Source organism: Heterodontus francisci, chromosome 25 (assembly GCF_036365525.1).
Source record: "Heterodontus francisci isolate sHetFra1 chromosome 25, sHetFra1.hap1, whole genome shotgun sequence".
In the NCBI taxonomy this organism is placed as follows: Eukaryota; Metazoa; Chordata; class Chondrichthyes; order Heterodontiformes; family Heterodontidae; genus Heterodontus; species Heterodontus francisci.
The window spans coordinates 71,653,078-71,676,652 of NC_090395.1; the positions used below are offsets into that span (position 1 = coordinate 71,653,078).

Here is a 23,575-nt window from a genome sequence, read left to right on the forward strand (position 1 = left end):
GATCACAAGGGTGAAATCTTTATTGTAGTAGGTTAGTTGTAGTACAAAAATGTTCCACTGTAAATTACTATTAAAAAGCTAATCATTTATGGTTTGAACAGTTCCTGCAGATACACAGAGTTCATCTGATAAGCTTTCAGCCAATTAGAATTTCTCTCTGAGCTTCCATAGTAAGGATACCCAATGCTACCATAGTAATTGCGCCAGGCACGATAGTAAGCCTTCCAGTAATCACCAGAACACTCAGGTTCAGCGGGCAGCGTGTGCCTGCTTTCGGTGTAAGGGTGCGATGCATCACTGCTGCCCGCATCTGTGACATTGGGAGCTTTGGCGATTTCAGCTGATGCAAACTTGGGATCACCCTTGGATCTTTTCATGCTGCCCTTGGGAGGCGAGTTTTTAACAGAGGTGCTTTTAGGACCTAACCCTGTATCATTTTCAAGTGGCCTTTTGGAAGGTGCACAGGAGAAATAATCAGAAGCTACATGGCCTTCAAAGCCCCCTTGTCGGGCAGGGGGCCGGAAGGCAGGAAGGCTTTTCCCACTCTGGTTGCGAGAGTCCTCCACCAATGGGCTCGGATCTTTCCTCCATAGGTCCTGGTTATGGACGGGTGCAATCACTGGCATCTCGGTCTCTGTGGACGATTCTCTGCTGCTGGTCCTGCTTCTTGTCGAAGAGCTTGTACTGGAGCTGGAATCACTGGGGTCTTGGCTGTCCAACACGGATGGGTTTGCCCATTTTTGAGAAGAATGCAAACACATCATATCCCTTTTATTTAAAAACAGGTGACTGTTCTGCTCTCGGGGCAGCAGCTCCCGGGTTTCTGAATCTTCGTCTTCATTTACAGATTTCTCCTTCAAGATACCGGCGAAGCCAGTCCACCTCTTGACTACTTCCACCGGGTTCTCGTTGCGTTCGGAGAGAAAGCTCTCATAATCTTCTACAATATCCACGAAACTCAACGACTTCTTCCCACGTTTTGGTTTTTTCTTAAACAATATCAAGGCTGGGATTTTTGGAAGCGACTCTTGCAGAGCCTTCCTCCCCTGAAGTGTGATGGCGACTTGTTCAGTTGAGGATTGGGGCCCGTCACAGGAAAAAGCATCTCGGAGATTCGACTGGACTTTCATTTTGATGTCGTTGTCGGGTACGTAGCACACATCGATCTCAGGCTTCCTTCCAATGTCTTCCCCGAGGATTTGCTGGGGCTCTTCTTCTGTCAGAACCTTCCTCGATTTCTGAACTTTCCAAGTTGTGAACTTCTTTCCAGCCTGTTCGACGGGGAGCCGTGACAACGGGTCAGAAGCTGTGCTCTGCTGCTTCACAGCAATTGAAGGTTCAACTTCAGCAGCTGGTGAAGTTGTCACAAGGGATGAATTCTTAGCCTCTTGCACTTTGATGACTTCCACGTCCCAATCAATAGGTTCTTCCAGTAATCCTGGTGGAATTGGATCTATTGGAAAAAAAGAATTGTAAAGAATTGGTAGCAAAGACCGTATAGAATCTATTCATTCCCCTCAGACTTAACCTCCGGAAGCCTCGTGTCGGGGAGGGGAGTGGACAGGAGGTAGGAAAGTGGGATGCAGTCACTTTATGCTGGGTACTTGTCAAACTGCGGCCTGAAACCTGTGAAAATTTTCCAACCCATACAATTCCCTCAATAAAACAATTAAACATCAACTGATCAGCAAGTCCTTAACAATTAGGCTGTGTGATATTAAAAGGGACACAAAATGCGGTCAATAATTTATCCTAAAAATGAAAGGTTGTGCAACAGTTACAGTGCGTAGTTACAACTTAATGCCAGTTAAGCAATTTAGCAGAAGATTGCACTTTCAATTAAATTCACTGTCTTCACCTACCAGGTAGACACTGGAGCTGAAGATTGCACCGCTGCGCTATTAGCTCCAACTCATTCTCCTCCTCACCACGGCAACAATATGTTACAGCCAAACCTTGAGTACCTGAAGATCAAAAGAAAATTAAGGTGCAACAATATTTTTCCAGTTTCAAAAGGACTAATTAATGCTATTAAAATTATAAATTTTCCGTATAGAAAAGCAGAGGAGAAAACTAAAGGCACTGACTAGTGTTGGCACATGATTCCACTAACTGTTCTCCAGTATGGCCCTTAAGTGGTCATTCCTTCTCAAATGAACCTGGAATACAAGGTTATTTGATTGCAGAGGTTGCAGAGCCAAGCTCAATTATGTCCACAGCCCATATTCCTTAATTGCAACTTCCTAGTTGAGCCGTGACAAATAAGCTGCAAAACTTTGCATGCACTCTTTCATCCTACAGCACTTCAAAGTTAAATAATCACTTTTGAAGTGGTCACTTGTGTAGGCTAATGTAGCAGCTAACTGTGCACATGACCCCACAAATAGCAGTGACATAAATGATCAATGAATCTGGTTTTGGTGTCTTTATTTGAAGGATAAGTGCTGGCCACGGCACCAGGAGAACTTGCGGTTTTTTCGAATAGCATCAGGGGACATTCTATTTCCATCTGAAGAGAAAGACGTGGCCTCAGTTTAACGTCTCGTAAGGCACCTCTGACAACTGAGCACTCCCTCATGAGGTACTGCACTGGAGTGTCAGCCTAGATTGTGTGCTCAAAGAGCTGGACTTGAAACCACAGGGTCAAGATGGCAAAACCATTATTCAGACCAAAACAGGTCAGGAAAGTTACTGCCTGCACATTTATATAAAACAACAAGCACGTTTACGGCAATAATCCGATCTCCAGGTGCAGACAACTGCCATAACTTTAGCTTCATATTCAGTTCGGGGACACTGCATCAATCTCCTAATTGGATTACTGCTTTTACCAGTACATCTAACCCATAATGCCATTCATGGTATTGGAACAGACTAGGTATCACTGCATTACAAAAGTCCTAACCTTAAGAAGCCTCTAAACTAGCAGTCCTCAAACACAGGCCAGAGAAAGAGAGATATCAGTAACAGCACAGACAGACCATAAAGAAATTCCTGAGAATGTTCCTTCCCTTAATTCCCAAATTAGGTCTGATAGAAATTTCTTTAAAAGTAATTGGACCTGAAGCTACACTTCAGAGTTCAATCTTTTACATATAGATTTGTAAAAACATTTACGCTACCATTTTCATAAATCACCCATTAAAGTGATTTCAGAAAGCCACAGTACATCTTCAGTACCATGACTGAGAAAGGAACAGAAGGATATGTGGATAGAGTGAGATGAAGTATAGTGGGGAGGTGGCTTTGTGGAAAATATCCACCAGCATGATCAGTTGGGCTGAATGGTCCATTTCTGTGCTGTAAATTCTACGCGATTCGTACCAAAGCGGCCAGCTCTTCCAATTCGATGCATGTACGTCTCCCAGTCCTGGGGCACATCAAGGTTAACAACCAAGTTCACTCTCTCTGCATCAATTCCTCTTGAAGTCTGAAAGAGACAGATGCCCACTGCTGTATAAATAATGAACACATTTGTACCATAGTAAATTCATCATCTGCTGCCACAGCCTAGTGTAGTAGATCCAAGCTTTTTAATGTTTGTGGGCTAAAGTGGAATTATAAGGGGAGGGAGGGAGGGAGAGGGGGGAGCAGAAGCCAACCCAGCCATTTTCAACACTGCCCCAAACAGCTGCCCACATACAAACTTTCCAACAGCAGTCAATGGATCGCAAACTTGCACAATGGCTGATTGTTCACTTCCCTAACGGCGAACAGGGACACCAATTGTAGTATCTCTGCCCCTGCCTCAGCTGATATAACTTATACTGAGAGAACTGGAAACCTTCCTGGTGGTTTTTTTTAGGGAGATGAATGTTTTATTTAAATGAAAATTGGCTCATTACAATGAGAAATTAATATATTTCTCCATTAAATTCAACATTATAGAACTAATCAAAGACCCAACATAATCTGGTAGTTCACAGAGCACAGTAAGCATCAGAAGACACTGACCCAACAAGTGAGGGCATAGAAGATGCACTCCATCAGTAACATTCCAGGTGCCTAATGACACTAGGAGTCGACAGTGTAAAGACACCGTTCATGGAATATACAGCAGAGAAACAGGCCATTCGGTTCAACTAGTCCATGCCAGCATTTATGCTCCACTCAAGCCTCCTCCCATCTTTACTCATCTATCATTATATCCTTCCTTTCTTCCTTATGTGGGTTGTCTAGCTTCCCCTTAAATGCATTTATATTATTCGCTTTAACCACTCCCTGTGGTAGCAGGTTCCAGATTTTCACCACTCTCTGGGTAAAGTAGTTTCTTCTGAATTCCCAATTGGATACCTTGGTAATTCAACAGGTAAGAGTAAATACACAATGGTGAAGGTTCATATGATAGGAAACATGAGTTAAAAGCTGAAATAGCAATGAGCATGGAGCTTTTCATTCTAAATGATAACAAAGTGAGGGGTGACCTGGTGGAGGCATTTAAGAGCATGAAATGGTTTGATAGGCAGATGTAGAGATATATTTACGATTGTGGGGAGTGGACAGTGAGTTTAAATCTAGGGGCTATAAATCAAATAGTCTCCAAAAAGGAATTCTGGAGAAACTTTTTTACCCAGAGAATGTGGAAGTCACTACCATAGGGAATAGTTGTGGCAAATAGTATCGATACACTTAAAGGGAAGCTAAATAAGAACATGAGGGAGAAAGGAACAGGTTATGCTATAGGGTGAGATGAAGAGGGGTGGGAGGAGGCTAGAATGGAGCATAACCGTCATGGGCTGAATGGCCTGTTCATTTATTGTAAATTCTATGTACAGTTATAGAATACGTATCCAGGGAAAGGCGCTGAATCGAAGAAAATGAAAAAGGGACAAGTTGCATTTATAAAAGTACCTCACAGTGCAAACATTCTAAAGTGCTTCACACATTCAATAAATTATGTTTGTTACCATGATTATGGATAAATGCAGCAGCCATCTTGCATATAACAAAGTTCCCACATCAATGAGGAGAATGTCCAGTTAGTTTGCTTCTGATGCTGGGTAAGGAAGCAATATTGGCCGGGACACCACGAGAATGCCTGGTTCTTTATACAGTCCCATGGGATCCAACACTCATTGGATCGGGCAGAAGGGGCTTTTGTCTACTGTCTCAGTCTGAAAGAGTGCACTTCCAGCAATGCAGCACTCACGCAGCCTAAATTACCTGTTCAAGTGTGGCAGAGCTTGAAGCCACAATCCTCGTACTATCGGGTAACAATTCAGCCAAGCTAGTTGTTTGAAGCTAATTAGACACAATTCCAGAGACCAAAATCGTCAAAGGATATGGGGAGGACACAGGTGGGTGGGGTTGATCTATTTAAAGGGGACAGGCTTGTTTCGATCTAGCTGTTCCTAAAAATTCAGAGTAAAATTTCCACGGGGCACAGATAGGAATCACTGTTGCCAAAATTACAGTAGGGGATCAGGAGAAACCCACAGAACATTCCAATGCAGCAAAGACTGCAATAACCAGCAGCTACCACTAGAGGATCTCTGTGAGCTATGTAAACACTAGCAGGAGAAGCCAGACTGCACAATTTACAGCAATTTCCCAGGAAACAGCTGACAGGTTCAAACTCCAAATAAGATCGTACCGGACCCCAACACTGATAGTTTGCTAAATTTGTGATACCAGCATGCTCTTTCTGGGTATAAATTATCAAGTTATTCTTGGGTGTCCGGCTTGTGAGCGAAGCAATCTAAATATGTCTGCCGTCTCAGATAGATGTAAAAGATCCCACGGTCATAATCAAAGAGGAGCAGGGAAATTCTCCCTTGTATACTGAGCCAACACTGCTTAAGAGATATGATCTGGTCATTATTATAACAGTGTTTGTAGGAACTTGCTGTGCACATATTCTCTGCCACGTTTCCTACATTACAACAATGACTACACTTCAGAAATACTTCATTGGCTGTAAAGCGCTTTGGGACGACCGGAGGTCATGAAAGGCGCTATATAAATGCAAGTTCTTTCTTTAAATAAAGACTATTTGCTGTGCTCTGTGGTATGAGAAACATGAAGGGGAAGGGGAAATTTTTTTTCTGCAAAGGTTGTTAGAAAGCATTGTCCATTACAATGGGTAGCTGTGTGAATAAAACTCAAGTGCATTCGAGATAAACAACTGAAGGAAAAAGACATCAAGGGCTACAATTAAAAAAGCAGGAATATGGAATCCAAGTGGCTAGCTGATACTGAACTAGCACTAGGGCAGACACAAAGAACCAAACTAGCTCAATCGACACTTAGATTTCTATGGTCAGCGCACAGGAGTCTGTAATCTAAACTGGTAAGGAATTCACACAATAGTTTCCCTTTGTCTGAAATGATGGGCACACTTTCCCTACAGAAGCAGGACTCACTTAAACAAGTTCAGAGAGCCAAATCCTCACAATCCCTGCCCAATTACCCCTCCTAGATGTGCATAAAGCTACTGCAGCATTGCAATCAAGTCAAGAATGGAGAATACCAGACAGGGCACTGATGAGCTGCCACTACTTGTCCAAAGATTACCTGCTCTGTTAAGAGCAGTGGCTTTCAGGGTTATCTGGAGCAGTTTGGGGAAGATTCCCAGCCCCCAGTGGCATGACCTCCCATCTTGAGCCCGGTTGAAGGCTGATCAGGCACCTTAGAAAACTCACCAGGTCAGTGGAAATGAGGACACGACATTTGAACTGTTTTAGTTTTGACATGGCTTCAAGTCGCTGGTTTTGGTTCATGCTGCCTAAGAAAGAAAAAAAACTGCTGACTGGAAAGCAGCAACATAGTGCAGGCTATAAACACCATCATTTGGTTAAAAAAAGTGTCATCGGAATTAAATGAGCCACATTTATCAAAATATTTGCTTTAGCAAAATTACAATTTAACTGTATTTTCACTGAATCCCCAATAAACACCTCCCCCAGAATGAAAATAAACTATATCGACCAGATAATTCAACCAGTTAATACATAGTTAGCTGACCTTAGTCTGGACAGCTGATGACTTGCCTCAGTACCAAAGGGGAGAGATATTCCATTCTAGATGCTACCCTGTGATCCCTGCAGGAAAATGCCTACAGGCAGACACAGGGCAACACTCCAATCAGGCTTGGGCTGTGCTCCTCTCCACAGGTCAACAGCTTCCCAACAGCTCTCAGTCTACATTCACGCATAAATGGAAGTCTACTTCCGGAGGGGACTAGAAAGCAACCAGCCCCCGAAGGAATGCACCCCAATACGTCAGGACCTCCAGGAGAGGAAAGAAGGACATTGGAGGGAAGGGAGACTTTTCTGAATTGTCAAATTTTAAAAAGCACAAAAGGTAGAGTTGCCTCTTTCGGTGCAACTGACATTCTTGTGCCAGTTTTGAGAAGCGATCCTTCCTGGCGTTTGTGCTCAAACTCCTTTGCACATAACTGAACACAAAATCTGCCATGAAAACAATTTTTTTTTTTTTAAGTTTTGCTTTAAAAAAAAAATACTCAATATATTTAAGAGTGATAACCTGGTGCAGTTTGACTAACGCAGATGAGCTAATTTTGACCCAAAAGGATTCACACCCTAAACTTGAAGGGCGGCACAGTGGCGCAGTGGTTAGCACCGCAGCCTCACAGCTCCAGCGACCCGGGTTCAATTCTGGGTACTGCCTGTGTGGAGTTTGCAAGTTCTCCCTGTGTCTGCGTGGGTTTCCTCCGGGTGCTCCCGGTTTCCTCCCACAGCCAAAAAGACTTGCAGGTTGATAGGTAAATTGGCCATTATAAAATTGCCCCTAGTATAGGTAGGTGGTAGGGGAATATGGGGACAGGTGAGGATGTGGTAGGAATATGGGATTAGTATAAATGGGTGGTAATGGTCGGCACAGATTCGGTGGGCCGAAGGGCCTGTTTCAGTGCTGTATCTCTAAATCTAAATCTAAAATCTCTTTCTACAGATGCTGACTGACCTGTTGAGTGTTTCCAGCACTTTCTGGGTATTTTTTGCATTACCTCTAGACTTGACTAGTCCAACGCACTCCTGGCCAGCCTCCCACGTTATACCCTCTGTAAACTTGAGGTCATTGAAAACTCTGCTGTCCGTGTACTGACTCACACCAGGTTTTATTCACCCATCACCCCTGAAGCTCACTGACCTACAATGGCTCCAGGTGAAGCAATCCTCATTTCCAAATCACTCCACAGCCTTGCCCCTCCCTATCTCTGTAATCAACTCCAGCACCACAACCCTCTAAGATATCGGAGCTCCTCTAATTCTGGCTTCTTGATCATCCCTAGTTTTAAATGCTCCACTATTGGTAGTCATGCCTTCAGCTACCAAGGCCCTAAGCTCTGGAATTCCCTTCTTAAACCCCTTTGCCTCTCTACCACTATCTTCTCTGACCAAGCTTTTGGTCACTTGCCCTAGTGTCTCCTCAGATGGCTCAATGCTATATTTTTGCTTTAATATTTTATGTTAAAGACACGATATAAACACAAGTTCTTGTTGACTTTCAGCATTTGTAACTTTTTGCTTTTTACTGCCTGTTTGGCGATGCCCTTGAATGTGTTATTTCAATCAGAGTGTGGTTAAGAAAATGGGTTTATTACAAAAAATAAGCATTTTTTTTTGATCAGTGTCAATCGACCACCTGAGTAACCCGATTTTACATTACTGAAAATGACTTAAAAACACAGAATTATTTGCTAATTACACTGAGGTACTGTTGTCAGTTTCTTCCAGTAAATTAAAAATAATTAAATTCAAAATCTTTCAAAACGTATTAGAGAATCCTTACACCCAAAAGAACCAGCTTAGTTTTTGGAGCCTCCTCAAAGATCTGCAAACGAGCACAATTGGCAGAAACCCCCCAATGGTAATTAATTCATCCTGACGGAGTGACCAGATTTGTGGGCATGGTCAGCTTCTATCACACTAGATCACGGAAACTCTATTCGCACTGAAAATTATGCAATCTTTTGCACCAATTACACAGATTTCAGGTGAATTGTGCCAGGAAAAAAACAATATGACCGAGGGTAAACCCAGGCCCCAATATGCAAGATTTGGAACAGTCCAGCAGCAAGTTATATATCTGCAACACAGAGTATCACTCACCTGAAATGCAGACAGAAGGAAGTCCTTTCGAGGTGAGAATGTCCGCTAGACGCTGGGCCCTATTAGAATTTGAAAGACACAATTCTGCTGTCATTTCTATCTAATATTTCTGAAATAAAGTGAAAGGTTTACTGATAGCGACACTAAATGGTTTTAATTTAAGGGATCATGGCCGAAAGGCTACAATATTCATCTGTCCATTTACACAGGATTTGCCTTTCAGCCTGTACAATATAACTTCTCCCCATGCTGTTAATACACCCAGGTGTTTCGAAGAGGAGGAAATAAAAATTGAACATCGTAGGGAGGTGACAAACAGCTCAGTTGGTAAAATCTCTGTCTGACGTCAACTGACCCAGAGAGGCCAAGGAGGGTCCCACCCGAATGCAGTTCTACACTGATCGATGGGTGCGCATTGCTCTCCTACAAAGCAAGACCGGGAACTCATCAGGCAAATCAAGCCCCGCCCCCACAATGCCTGCTGCCCCCAGATACAAACCAACAGTGTTCCACTGAAGTCTGTTACAATTCTGTACCCCATTGCTTACTATCACCATTACCCAAACTAGCCACTGCTGACAAACTATGATGGAAATCCGAATTGGGCCAGTTTCTCGCATAAATATTATTTTGAAAAGGACGTCTGATGTAAAATTGTTTAGGTAACCATAAATACATTGCTATCCTGCTCTGGAGCCAGGGATAGCGAAGACTCTGCGTACTGTTAAGCAGGCTCGTCAACATGGAGAGACTAGAGAAGCTGAGGTTGTTCTCCTGAGAGAAGGACAAAGGGAGATTTAAGAAAGATGTTCAAAATCATGAAGGGTTTTGGGAGAGTGGCAGAAGGGTCAGTATCCAGGGACAGAGATTTCAAGTAATTAACAAAAACAATTCGGGGGGGGGGGGAATGAGGAAAAATTTTACACAGCGAGTTAGTGATCTGGAATGCGCTGCCTAAAAGGGCGTTGGAAGCTGATTCAATAACTTTCAAAAGGGAATTAGATAAATACTGGAAAGGGCAAAATTTGCAGGCCTACGGGAAAAGAGCAGAGGGAGTGAGACTAATTGGATAGCTCTTTCAAAGAGCCAGCAGAGGCATGATATGCAGCACAGAAGGACGCCATGCAGCCTAAGAACTTAAGAAATAGGGCGGCGCAGTGGTTAGCACCGCAGCCTCACAGCTCCAGCAACCCGGGTTCAATTCTGGGTACTGCCTGTGTGGAGTTTGCAAGTCCTCCCTGTGTCTGCGTGGGTTTCCTCCAGGTGCTCCGGTTTCCTCCCACAAGCCAAAAGACTTGCAGGTTGATAGGTAAACTGGCCATTATAAAATTGCCCCTAGTATAGGTAGGTGGTAGGGAAATATAGGGACAGGTGGGGATGTGGTAGGAATATGGAATTAGTGTAGGATTAGTATAAATGGGTGGTTGATGGTCGGCACAGACTCGGTGGGCCGAAGGGCCTGTTTCAGTGCTGTATCTCTAACTAACTAAAAAAAAATAGGAGTAGACCATATGGCCCGTCAAGCTTGCTCCACCGTTCAATTCAAGCATTGCTAATCCTCGGCCTCAACTCCACTTACCCACCCACTCCCCATAGCCCTTGATTCCGAGACCAAAAATCAGTGTCTCAGTCTTGATTATATTAATCGATGGAGCATCCACAACCCTCTGGGGTAGAGAATTCCAAAGATTCACAACCCTGAGTGAAGAAATTTCTCAACTCAGTCCTAAATGACTGGATTACCCCAAGACTGCCCCCATGTTCCAGATTCCCCAGCCAGGGGCAACCTTTCAGTGTCTACCCTGTCAATCCCCTTCAGAATCTTGTATGTTTCAATGAGATTGCCTCTTATTCTTCTAAACTCCAGACAGTATAGACACAATTTACTCAGCCTCTCATTCCAGGGACCAATCTAGTGAATCTTCGCTGTACTTCCTCCAATGCAAGTATATCCTTCCTTAAATGTGGAGACAAAAACTGCGCACTGTATTCCAGGTGTGGTCTCACCAAAGCCCTGTTCATTTGTAGCAAGACTTCCTTATTCTTGCATTCCAATCCCTTGCAATAAAGGCCCAACAGACCCTTTGCCTTTCTGTATGCTAACTTTCTGTATAAAAGCAAAATACTGCAAAAGCCTTCATCTGATGAAAGGTCACAGACCTGAAACATTAACTTTTTCTCTCCATAGATACTGTCTGACCTGCTGAGTATTTTCAGTATTTTCTGTTTTGAGTGTGAGCCTTTGTGTTCCTTGTACCAGTACAGCCAAGCCCCTCTGAACATTTAGAAGTTTCACGCCTTTAAAAAAATTCTTCTTTGCTATTCTTACTACCAAAGTGAATAACCTCACACTTCCCTACTTTATACTCCATCTGCCACATTGCCCACTCACTTAACCTGTCTATATATCTTTGTAGCCTCACTGTGTCCTCCTCACAGCTTACATTCTCACCTAAATTCGTATCAGCAAACCTAGATACATCACTCTCAGTCTCTTCATCTAAATCATTAATATAGAGTATAAACAGCTGAGGCCCTAGCACTGATCCTTGTGGCACTCCTCACAGCCTACCAACTTGAAAATGCCCCGTTTATCCCTACCCATGGCTTACTGTCCATTAACCAATCCTCTATCCATGCTAATATATTACCCCCAACTCCATGAGCCCTTATCATGTGTATTAACCTTTTGTGTGACACATCAAACACCTTTTGGAATCCAAATATACTACACCCACTGGTTCCCCTTTATCTACCCGACTAGTTACATCCTCAAAAAACGAATAAATTTGCAAAACTATGTTGACTTTGACTGCTGAAACTATGATTCTACATGTAACAATGCCACACTCAGAGGAATACTGATAGCGTCCACGGTACCTGCTGTGAAGATTAGAGAAGACCAGTGCTTGGTTGAAGGGAATCTTGCTGAACAACTCCAGTAAATGTTGCATTTTCTCTTCAAAGATCTTGTGTGGAAGTGGGTAGGAATTGACAACCTTATAAAATTGCTTCAGCCCTGTTGGGTGGAAATAGTAATCTGGATTAAAAAATAAAACGAAACACTGGCTTATTCCATCACACGTAGTCACAAAAGATTAGTGTGTCACTAGATTTGGAGTGCTGGTACCAATATGCTACATAAACAAAAAAGTTATTTTTAGAACAGCTTTTAATGATGTGCAATAGATTTTTTGTAACTATACTTGATTCAGCACATCAAACTGCTCTTCTTGCACAGATCTGCAAGCACTAGCACTGACCGTTGTGCCATACAGCTCCAAATACTCTGTCCAGCCACAACCCAAGCACGGAATGATAGACCCTAGCTATACTGCTGTGGATATTCCACAGTTCAGTTGGACACAGTACAGAAAAACGTTAGCACTAAGGCAATTTTCAACCAAGTGTAAGTGTTAGCTTTGGTTCAGTCGGTAGCACTTTCACCTCAAGTCAGAACGTTGTGGGTTCAAGTCCCACTCCGAGATTTGAGCACAGAAGAAAATCTAGGCTGACACTCCCAGTGCAGCACTGAGGGAATGTTGCACTGTCAAAGGCACCAGCACTCGGATGGGATATTAAAACCGAGGCCCCGCCTGCTCTCTCAGATGGATGTGAAAGATCAAATGGCACTATTCCCCAGTGCCATCAGTATTTATCCCTCAAACAAAAAAAAACAGCTAGAAAGTGTTGGAAACACTCAACAGTTAAGTGAACATCTGTAGAAAGAGATGAGCTGATATTTAGGTTGTGAACCTCTTTTATAATAGTTAGCTCATCTTTTCTGTCCGCTTAGTGTAAAGGCTCGTCACACCCTCGCACCTAGTAACTGATCTCCAGAACAGCAATTTGATGTACGAGAGCTTATAGGGACCATGGTGACCGACTGAAATCATTTCAAAGGTTCAAAACATAAAGCTGTTACTAGCACCATAGACAAACAGCAGATTAAAGCTTAAGGAACACACAGGTGAAGATTTTGTCATAGGAGTGTAAACTACAACATCACCCAACCTGCGACAAATGACGGCTAAATACGACTTATTTGAACAAACAAAAGTTTCTTCCCTTCTTAATGGGGTTTCCTCCTCCCACCAACTTGAAGGCTCTCCACTCCTCACCTTGACTGATGCCCTTCTGTAACCTCATCAAAAGTAGACAAACCTTCGGTAATGTGCCTGCCAAGACGAAGTGCTGGCAGACTACAAAAATTTTTTTATTTTCCCCTCACCTCAAACTGAGCTGACACTCTGGTCCATTGCCGAGAGGATAATTGCACTGTCAGAAATGAGATGCTAAAGCAAGGTCTTCCTACCTGCTGCAGTTACTGCTAATCATCCCACACCGTTAATCAGAGCAACAGAGGGAGTTCTCCCTATGTCCCAGCCTCAATAAATAACAGCAGGGGGAACAAAATAGGGATGGCGATTAACCTTACTGTTTGTGGAAAGTTGCCTGGGTAGGAAGGCTTGCTACATCTGTCAAAGTAATAACATTCACCATACTCCAAAAGTAATTCATAATGCAACACACTCGGATATTTCAACAATATGATAAGGTGTTATAAAAACCAAACATGGTTTTAAAAAGGTTTGTCTTCCACTTGCTCACTGATATATTGAGGTGGACAAGTGCCAGCGATTCCAAGCATGGGAAATAAAAATCGCCACCCTGCCTCTCAATTACTAAGTGCCCATGTCAGGATCTTGGTCAGTCTGATTATCCTCTCAGCCTAAACAAATCTAGTGGAGACCCAATCACAGGCAATGGAAATCTTTGGACACCCATTCTGCAGTTGTGGGTTGATCTATACTCAGCCACATACTCACTGATGAAACCAAGATGGGTTAACTTACAGATACATAATTTATTTGAATGGCAGAATAGGCTCTAGGGGACTGAATGGCCTACTCGCATTCCTATGAGAACGGGGCTGAGCAAATACACATCTCAGCTGTACACAGTCAGGTAATGGGCAGGTGAGATACTGTTCCAACTACATGCCTTAAACACTGCCATAGAGTAATTTAACTATCAGTGTGATGTTTTATTTTTCACTAGAGCCATGCAGACAGCCTCACTGACTAGTACAAGCTTGCATTTTAGGTATTTGTTTTGAGATGATTCAAAGCTCCACCCTTACATCTGGAGAGGGGAAAAAGCAAGGAGTCTTGCACCCCATTAGGGGCTCCTGGATTCAAAAATCAAGTTGCAGAGGTTTGGGGGTAATGCTGTGGCAGATTGCATCCAGTCCACTGAATGAATTCAACAATTCCTCATCAACAATAACTTCGGTCACTTCTCTGCTGCAGTTTTCACCCTTCAAACTATTAAACAGTGGAAGTTGAGGACGACTCACCAATGAGTGCTGGATCGGTGGGGTTCAGTCGCACAAAGCTGGGATCCCTCATGTACCTCGTTAAATGATGAGCCAGTGACTCTGGGTATGTCGCAGACAAAGCCACCATCTGCTTATTTGACGGCAGCGAGGAATAAATCCAGCTTTAGAGAAACAGAAAAGTGAAACTCTTAAGACCTCGCCCTGCTGCACAAGCTCTGTAACTTCTCCAGCATCTTTAATGCAAGGATCAACATTTATTATATAAAATCTAACGTGAATGAGAGGGTAAAAATTAAAAATATATTTTGCAACTATATTTTGAAGAGTATACCAGGGACTATTTCAAGCACGAGCAGTCAGGATGAAGCAATTCAAACTCCGCTTCAGATTCAAGATTCTGCAGTTGGCGGCTGTTCTGTGCTCCAACAACTGACGCACATGGGTTTGAAAGGACAGTCAGGGTGCAAGAAAGCCGACCTGCAAGAGGAGAATTAGGGTGTAGGAGAGGCAAGCTTAAATGGGTTGAATGGACTTTTCTTGGTTTTGTTTTGATGTGGCACTTCACCACCACCCCTCCCTCCATCCCAGACTTCCTTTTGGTAAAGTTTGTCTTGCTTCCCACAGTTTCCCCTCTCTAGCTGACTGCACAGACAAGAGGGCTGCTCCCAGGACTCTGCCAGTGGTACCCTACAGTCAGGCCTGAGCTAGTACATGGGAACCATGACTGACACCCCTAATTTTTTGTCATCCATACATGAAATCATCTGGCCTCTCCGCAGAGTCTGTCAGCAGAGCGGAGAAGAGGAAATCACCATGTGGGCAACACCAGGGACAAAGCCCAAGTATTACAAGCCAGCAGGTAATCTCAGTCACACACACACCTGTACAAATCATCAGTTCTACACATTCACACATCTGACAGTTAGCAAAATACTCACACACACTCAGAAACATTTGAGTGGCAGTTCACTCAGAATCTACTTAATCAGGAAATAGGAATCTCTTCAGGAATCTCAGCATCAGTACTGACCTTACACTTTAGAAAACCTAAAGTATATATACACTCAGCATGTGGCCTCATATTGTAGAGGATCTGTGCTGCTGAAGTTAAATAGCTTTGCTCAAACATGAATATTTGTCTAATCAAGCAGTGGCTATCCTCTGCAAACATGTGTCTGTGTATAAAAAGAGAGGCATGTAGGATTTCTTTAGCTCCAAGATGACACAGCTGATAATAGTAGCAAGACAATATTGTAGCCAAGCAGCTGGCAGGGTTCCAGGGAGCTGTTAATTGACTGGCAGCTTGACTTAGTGATGGGGGTTGTAACTGGGGGGGCTGGGATTCTGTCCACTCAGCTCCAGATAACACTACAAAAGGTAGAGTGGTCCCAGCTAGATGAGCAGCATGCTTTACATTTCTTTGTAGGAAAGCAGCACAGTTTTTAATTTAACATGCAGCAGTTTTTGCACATTCACTTGGCCAGCCCCGAGTGTAAACTTTCAGCAAGGTGCACGCAGGATCCCTAGATTTAAGTAAAGTGTGACCTTAGTTGGGGAGTGTTGTACTCCATATCATACAAGCAGAGACTGTACTTATGTATTTCTTGGTAGTGTGGTTTGGTGACTTAAGCACCCTGATGGGTGCCCATAAAATATATTTGCATTGCATCAGAAAGATACAGCTGTCAAATTTGAACAGAATTTTGCAGCGCAGGAGGGCATACAGCTAATCGTGTCTGCGCCAGCTCTTTGGAAGAGCTATCCAATTAGTCCCACTCCTCTGTTCTTTCCCCACAGCCCTGTAAATATTTCCTATTTCAAGTATACATCTAATTCCCTTTTGAAAGTTACTATTCAATCTGTTTTCAGGCAGTGCATTCCAGGTCATAGCAGCTAACATTGTGACATACTACTTGACAATGCACTGTGTGGATATATGCTCATTTGGGAAATGCAACACATGAAATTTAGAGGCCAAAGCCTCATAACTGTATAATTATTGGAAAAACCAATGCTGTAGTACAGCAAGTGCCTTCTCGTGGGGCTGCAGAGCCTTGGAATGGGTGCAGCATAAATTCACCAGAATATCACGGCTCAGAGATAAATTGAGGACAAATTGCACAAACTTGGCTTGCATTCCCTTGAGCACAGAAGATTGAGGGGTGAACTCAAAAGGGATTCGATAACAGAGAAATTACTTCCTCTGGTGGGAGAATCAAGAAGCATTTTCTCCCCCACACAAAAGGTAGTGAAAATTTGAAACTCACTCCTCAGAGAGCTGTGGGACAACTGAAATTTAAGGCCGAGGTCAATGGATGGTTGTTGGGCAAGGGTTATCAGGCGATATGCAACACAAGCGGGTAAATGGGAGTTGAGGCACAGATCAACCATGATCTAACTGAATGATGGAATAGGGTGGAAGGGCTAAAGGCTTATTCCTATTCCTGTGTATCTATCATTCTACACATCCAGGACCCAGCAAAAGCTGGCAGATGGGTTGAATGCCATCCACCACCCAAATTCTGGCCCTGAAGCCCTATATTCGCCAGAGGGAAGCTAAAGCACCAAAAATCCAGCAGCAAGTCGGTATTTACAAGAAAAGAGGGGCGGAATCTAAGAGTCAACTAGTCCTCCAATTAGGCAAAAAGCAAAAATGCCACAGATGTTATAAATCTGAAATAAATGTAGAAAATGTCATCAGATCATTCAGCATCTGTGGAGACAGCAACAGTTTCACATTAATGACCTTGAACCAGGTCTGAAATATTAACTCCTACGTTCTTGTTTCTCTCCCCACACAAGTTGCCTGACCCCGAGTGTCTCCAGCATTTTGTGTTTTTATTCGGACCTCCGATTAAGCTACTTCCTTACTTGCTTAGAAATTTCCTTTAATTCTTTGGCAGTTAATAAACATGCAAGTTCCAAAAATCAGTCAGTACTCAAAAGGGTTAACCTGTACTGTTTCATTTCAATGTGTGCCAGTGGCAAACACTTGCTTTGGGTGTTGTGACAAGTGACAATGTTGGGTGACGACGTGATAATTCACTGCATAAACACTAGATTACTACATTTTAAAATCATTTAAGTGGAATGTTTCAAATGTCACTATTTGGAAAGGCTCACTCACTTGATCTGCTCCTGGAAGCTGCCCTCCTCCAGTAACTTATCTGCTTCATCCAGTACAAATAGGCGTATACTGGCCGTCGGCAGAAAGCCGATCTCGATCAGCTGCTTAATGCGACCTGGATAGCGGAAAGCAATTCACTTCAGTAAATACAGTGGTCACTCTTAACTGCAATGTGCACAATGATGCATTACATTTTTACAAAACAATTCCACAAAAAGCAGATGATGTTCGCTCAATTGATCATTTTAAGCAGAGACTGATAGATTTTTGCTAGCCAAGAGTATTAAGCCAAGGCAGGTAAATGGAGTTAGGTCACAGATCAGCCATCATCTCAATGAATGGCAGGACATGTTCGAGGGGCTGAATGGCCTCCTGTTCCTATTCCCATGAGCACCACAGCAGGCAAATATCTGCAGATCGACACCTGCAAATAAACTCATAGCTGTAGCATTGTTGTTAGTCAGAAGGCCCATTCCAGAGATTTGAAGACATAACTCAGGCTGACATGTCAGTGCAGTACAAAGTGGGTGCTGCACTGTTGGTGGTGCCATCTTTTTCACGAGACATTAGAACAAGGACCCAATAGCTCTTGCAGGTGGGTGTAAAACATTCCACAGCACTATTCTGAAGAGCAGCAGGGAACCTCTGTTGTCCTGGCCAATATTCATCCTTCGATCACGTTGCTCTCTGAAACCCTGCTGTGTGCAAACTGGCTGTTGCATTTCCAACAGTGACAATGCTTCAAAAGCACTTCATTGGCTGTACAGCTATTTGGGACATCCCAAGATTATGAAAGGTTTGTATTTAGTTTTAGTTTTAGAGATACAGCACTGAAACAGGCCCTTCGGCCCACCGAGTCTGTGCCGACCATCAACCACCCATTTATACTAATCCTACACTAATCCCATATTCCTACCACATCCCCACCTGTCCCTATATTTCCCTACCACCTACCTATACTAGGGGCAATTTATAATGGCCAATTTACCTACCAACCTGCAAGTCTTTTGGCATGTGGGAGGAAACCGGAGCACCCGGAGGAAACACACGCAGACACAGGGAGAACTTGCAAACTCCACACAGGCAGAATTGAACCCGGGTCGCTGGAGCTGTGAGGCTGCAGTGCGAACCACTGCGCCGCCCCTGTTTGCATTATCTCAGCACAGGGATAGGAGTTGACCTTAGTACCCATACAGCCAGTGCTGGCCCCAGTGAACAGCAGATGAGCTTTATCTCAATTGTTCATTTCAAAAATTCCCAGTCTCCAAAAAACAAAAACAAAAAAAAAAGAGAACTGCAAGATGCTGTCTCTTATAATCCTTGTTTTCAAATCCCACCATGGCCTTGCCCCTCCTTATCTCTAATTTCCTTCAATTACGCAACCCTAGATGCCTGCACTCCTCTAATTCTGGCGTCGAGCACCCACAATTTTTAACGCTCCACCACTGGCAGCCGTGCTTTCAGCTGCCCAAGCCCCAAGCTCTGAATTCTCTCACTAAACCTCTCCACTCTTCCCTCCTTTAAGACGTTAATTAAAAGCTAGCTCTTTGACCAAGCTTTTGGTCACTAGTTTTAATATCTCTTCATGTGGCTCTGTCAAATATCATTTGATAATGCTGTGAAGCTCCCTGGGACGTCTTTGTATAAACATTGTATAAACACAAGTTGTTTGCCATTCTAGGATCCCCTCACCTGGCGACCCAACCGCGACGTGGCATTTTTTCAGTCGCGTTTTGTCCAGGCTCAGTGGGGTCCCTCCAATGAAGACGTGACATTCCAGGGCCTCCAATTTAATGCCAATTGCTGTAATGACAGAATGGATCTGCACAGCAATTTCCCTGGTAGGTGCCAGAATGAGAACCTGCAAGCAATGGAAAAATGGGGCGTCAACGCAAGTTTCAGTGCGAGCACACCACAAATGAAGGCGACCACAACAGCGGCAAAATCATCAAACTGGAACTGGAACTGCAGGGTAAGAAGAAATAGGATAGAAAGATGGAGAGCAAGGGTCCAACCTAGCCTGAAAACAATTCACACTTTGTTTGAAAATAAAGAACTGTCGGAGGTGCCTTTGCTCGGATGAGATATTGAATCAAGGACCCATCTGCATCTCATATAGAGATAAAACAATCTCAAGGCTCCATTCAAAGAATGAGGAGCATTCTCCCCTGCATTCTGGCCAATATTTATCCCTCAACCAATCAGCACTAGAACTGACTATTTGGTCATCATAATGCTGTTTGTGGGATCTTGCTGTGTGCAAATTGGCTACCAAGGTTATACATTCCAACAGTGGCCACTGTTCAAAAGTCCTGTGGTCACAAAAGGTGCTGTAGAAATGTAAATTCTTTCTCCTTCACCAAACTCCTTGTGATGTGACCAAACACTGCCCTGGGTGACCTGCAACCAACTACGCAACCCTCCCCATTTACTGAAGTTTTTAAAACTATGTTGGGAAGAAATATATAGGGTCCAGCCTCCAACACTCCCTGAAAGCCCAAGCAGAATCTCTGAATTGTTACAGCGCAGGAGGAGGCCATTCGGCCCATCATGTCTGCACTGGCTCTCTGAAAGAGCAACTCCCTCAGTTCCATTCCTGTGCCTTCTCCCCATGAACCTGCACATTCTTCCTTTTCATATAACTGTCTAATTCCCTTTTGAATGCTTCAACTGAACCTGCCTCCACCACGTTCTCGGGCTCTCTGCGTGAAAAAGTTTTGCTTATGTCACTTTTGCTCCTCTTACCAAATACTTTAAATCTGTGCCCTCTCGTTCTCGACCCTTTCACGAGTGGGAACAGTTTCTCCCTATCTAATCTGTCCAGACCCCTCATGATTTTAAATATCTCTATCAAATCACCTCTCAGCCTTCACTTCTCCAAGGAAAACAGTCCCAACTTCTCCAATCTATCTTCATAACTGAAATTCCTCATCCCTGGAACCATTCTCGTGAATCTTTTCTGCACTCTCTCCAACACCCTCACATCTTTCCTCAAGTGTGGCGCCCAGAATTGGACACAATACTCCAGCTGATGCCGAACTAGTGTCTTATACAAGTTCAACATAATTTCCTTGCTCTTGTACTCTATGCCCCTATTAATAAAGCCCAGGATACTGTATGCTTGGTTCATCGCGCTGTCAACCTGTCCTGTCACCTTCAATGACTTATGCACATATACATCTAGGTCCCTCTGCTCCTGCACCCCCTTTAGAATTGTACCCTTTATTCTATATTGTCTCTCCACGTTCTTCCCACCAAAATGAATCACTTCACATTTCTCTGCATTGAACTTCATCGGCCACCTGTCTGCCCATTCCACCAACTTGTCTCTGTCCTTTTGAAGTTCTACACTATCCTCCTCACAGTTCACAATGCTTCCAAGTTTCGTATCATCGGCAAACTTTGAAATTGTGCCCGCTACACAAAGGTCTAGGTCATTAATATAAATCAGGAAAAGGGTCCCAACACTGAACCCTGGGGTACTCCACTAAAACCATCCACCAGCCCGAAAAACATCCAATAACCACTACTCTGTTTCCTGTCACTCAGCCAATTCCGCATCCATGTTACTACCATCCCTTTTATTCCAGGAGCTACAAATCTGCTCGCAGGTCTGTTGTGTGGCACTGTATCCAACGCCTTTTGAAAGTCCATGTACACCACATCAACAGCATTGCCCTCATCAACCTCCTGTTACCTCCGCAAAAAACTCAAGTAAGTTCGTTAAACATGATTTTCCCTTAAGAAATCCATGCTGACTTTCCTAATAATGCACAAATTGCTTGGAATAACATTGCACCGGACTCAATCCTTCACCACTATGCACAATGAGCAAGTTTCGTGACAGGAACATGAAAACTGAAGTTAACTTTCATTAAGAATAACCCCTGCACTTTTCACATGAACACTAACCTGCGTTGCTGGATTCTCCAGGATAAGGGAGTCCAATGCAATTGTGGCAAATACGCATGTTTTCCCTGTTCCAGATTTGGCTTGCACAATCAGATCTGAAAGAGATGTTACTCTGAGTAAAAACCACCCACATTGAATTTGCCCAATGTTAGAGCTTAAGACATGACCCATTGCAACACTGGTTATAATCAGAGCTGTCACGAAGCATAATTAGAATACTGGTACCAATCAAGTATTGTAAACAAACTAATTAGCTGCATGTAGTACAATATCCTTGATTATTTTAAATTACTCTCACTACTGCCACCAGCAATGACAGCCAGTAATCTGCAGCACTTCACTCTTAATTGTTCCATTCAAAACAACTTAGATTTAGAAAGACAGAAAATTAATTATCTTTCTGCATATCTTTCATAGAGCAACTGGAAAACTTCTCTCAATCCCATTTTGCTCAAGTCCCATAAGCAGTGGCCATAAGGAAGTAACTGGACAATGAATGCCGAGCAATGCTAGCTCATTGCTTTGTGTTGAGGAACTGAGGAAAGCTTCGTGTGCAGATATTTCAGAGTTATCAACTACCCATCAGATTTTTTTTTAGTGGTTAACAATGCCTCAGCACTTGAGTGCACTGGTCTCTATTTCAATGCATATCTCCTCAGTTTTGCTGCAGCAACTCATCAACACAGTTACAGCAGCGTCCACCAAACCAGCAACCTCAACAAGCGGCAAGAATGGCAGAAGGTTCATGGGAACACCACAACCTCAAAGTCACAAACCATCCTGACAGCCATGCATCGGCCTTTTCAGGATTTTGACCTGGCAATGATGGACCACCCTAACAGCTCTGTGGGAGCAGCTTCACCACATACACTGCAGCAGTTCAAGAAAGTGGCTGCCCACCACAACCTTCAACAACACAGTGGCGCAGTGGTTAGCACCGCAGCCTCACAGCTCCAGTGACCCGGGTTCGATTCTGGGTACTGCCTGTGTGGAGTTTGCAAGTTCTCCCTGTGACTGCGTGCTCTGGTTTTCCCCCCACAGCCAAAGACTTGCAGGTTGATAGGTAAGTTTGCCATTATAAATTGCCCCTAGAAGAGGTAGGTGGTAGGAGAATGGTGGGGATGTGGTAGGAATATGGGATTAATGTAGGATTACTATAAATGGGTGGTTGTTGGTCAGCACAGACTCGGTGGGCCGAAGGGCCTGTTTCAGTGCTGTATCACTAAATAATAAAAAAAAGTAACTCCCCCTCCCCATACTTTTCCTTCTCCCTCCCTCCCTCCCCCTCGGCCTCTCCATTCCCTCCCCCTCCTCACCGAGCCCGCACCGCCCCAGCGGGATGGCCTTCAGTTGGATGGGGGAGGGTCGCTCGAATCCGGCCTCCCTCAGCCCCTCCAGCACCGGCTGCGTCAGGAGCAAAGCGCCGAAGTCCAGGGACTCAGCCCCGGTCAGCAGCACATCCCCGGTGCGGGAGCGCTGGTCGATGCTGTGGGCAGTTCGGCGGCCGCCCATCGCCATCGCCATCACAGCCTGCAGCACAAACCCCGCCCACCCGGCAAAACTCGCGAGAGCACAGCGGAGCTCCGCCCACCCGGCAAAACTCGCGAGAGCACAGCGGAGCCACGCCCACCCGGCACAGCCCGCGAGAGCACAGCGGAGCCCCGCCCATTCGCTGAGCCCCGCCTCTCGGCCCCGCCCACTCCCCCATGTCCCGCGCCCCTGCCCCACGTGATCAGAGTTCAACTCCTGGGAAGATGGTGGATGAACCTTGACCTCATAAATTTCTGCTCCTTTGTATGAATTAAACTCTGAGGAAGCATTGGATTTCATCAAACTAAAATACTAAAAAAAACTGTCTACAATTAGTGGGTCACAACTAATGAAGACCAAAACATTGAACAGACTGGGAAAGGAGCAGCCTGAGGGATATTGTCGAGGGTCAGCCCCTGTGTTAACAATGTCCCTTAAAGAGAAATATAAACAGAAAGTTCTGGAAATACTCAGCAGGTCTGGCAGCAACTGTGGAGAGAGAAGCAGAGTTAACGTTTCAGATCTGTGGCCTTTCATCAGAACTTGCTTCACTAAACTCAGTGCCCCCAGTCTCCTCGCTGACATTTTATTTCA

At 44.1% G+C, this 23,575-nt stretch overlaps 1 protein-coding gene across 1 annotated transcript; it reads right to left on the minus strand.

The window, feature by feature from the left end:
• Window positions 1–2: 2 nt before the first annotated feature.
• On the minus strand, window positions 3–23,008 carry ddx20 (DEAD (Asp-Glu-Ala-Asp) box polypeptide 20). The gene is made up of 11 exons (XM_068057480.1): window positions 22,768–23,008; window positions 21,452–21,546; window positions 19,232–19,400; window positions 17,540–17,654; window positions 14,431–14,573; window positions 11,952–12,090; window positions 9,072–9,130; window positions 6,642–6,724; window positions 3,325–3,430; window positions 1,863–1,964; window positions 3–1,453 (listed from the first exon to the last, which is right to left on the minus strand). Exons 1-11 carry the CDS (start codon window positions 22,973–22,975, stop codon window positions 87–89), a joined length of 2,586 nt encoding a protein of 861 aa, XP_067913581.1. The 5' UTR covers window positions 22,976–23,008; the 3' UTR covers window positions 3–86.
• Window positions 23,009–23,575: the final 567 nt, after the last annotated feature.

What these genes read in the sequence shown, in the direction of transcription:
- ddx20 (XM_068057480.1), bottom strand. Translation starts at nt 22,975, where the DNA reads ATGGCGATGGCGATGGGCGGCCGCCGAACTGCCCACAGCATCGACCAG. An exon ending in AGCTTCCAGGAGCAGATCAA is followed by an intron (nt 14,574 to 17,539) that starts GTGAGTGAGCCT and finishes GTTTCTCTAAAG; the next exon opens with CTGGATTTATTCCTCGCTGC. An exon ending in TTCTCTAATCTTCACAGCAG is followed by an intron (nt 9,131 to 11,951) that starts GTACCGTGGACG and finishes AAATTCTAATAG; the next exon opens with GGCCCAGCGTCTAGCGGACA.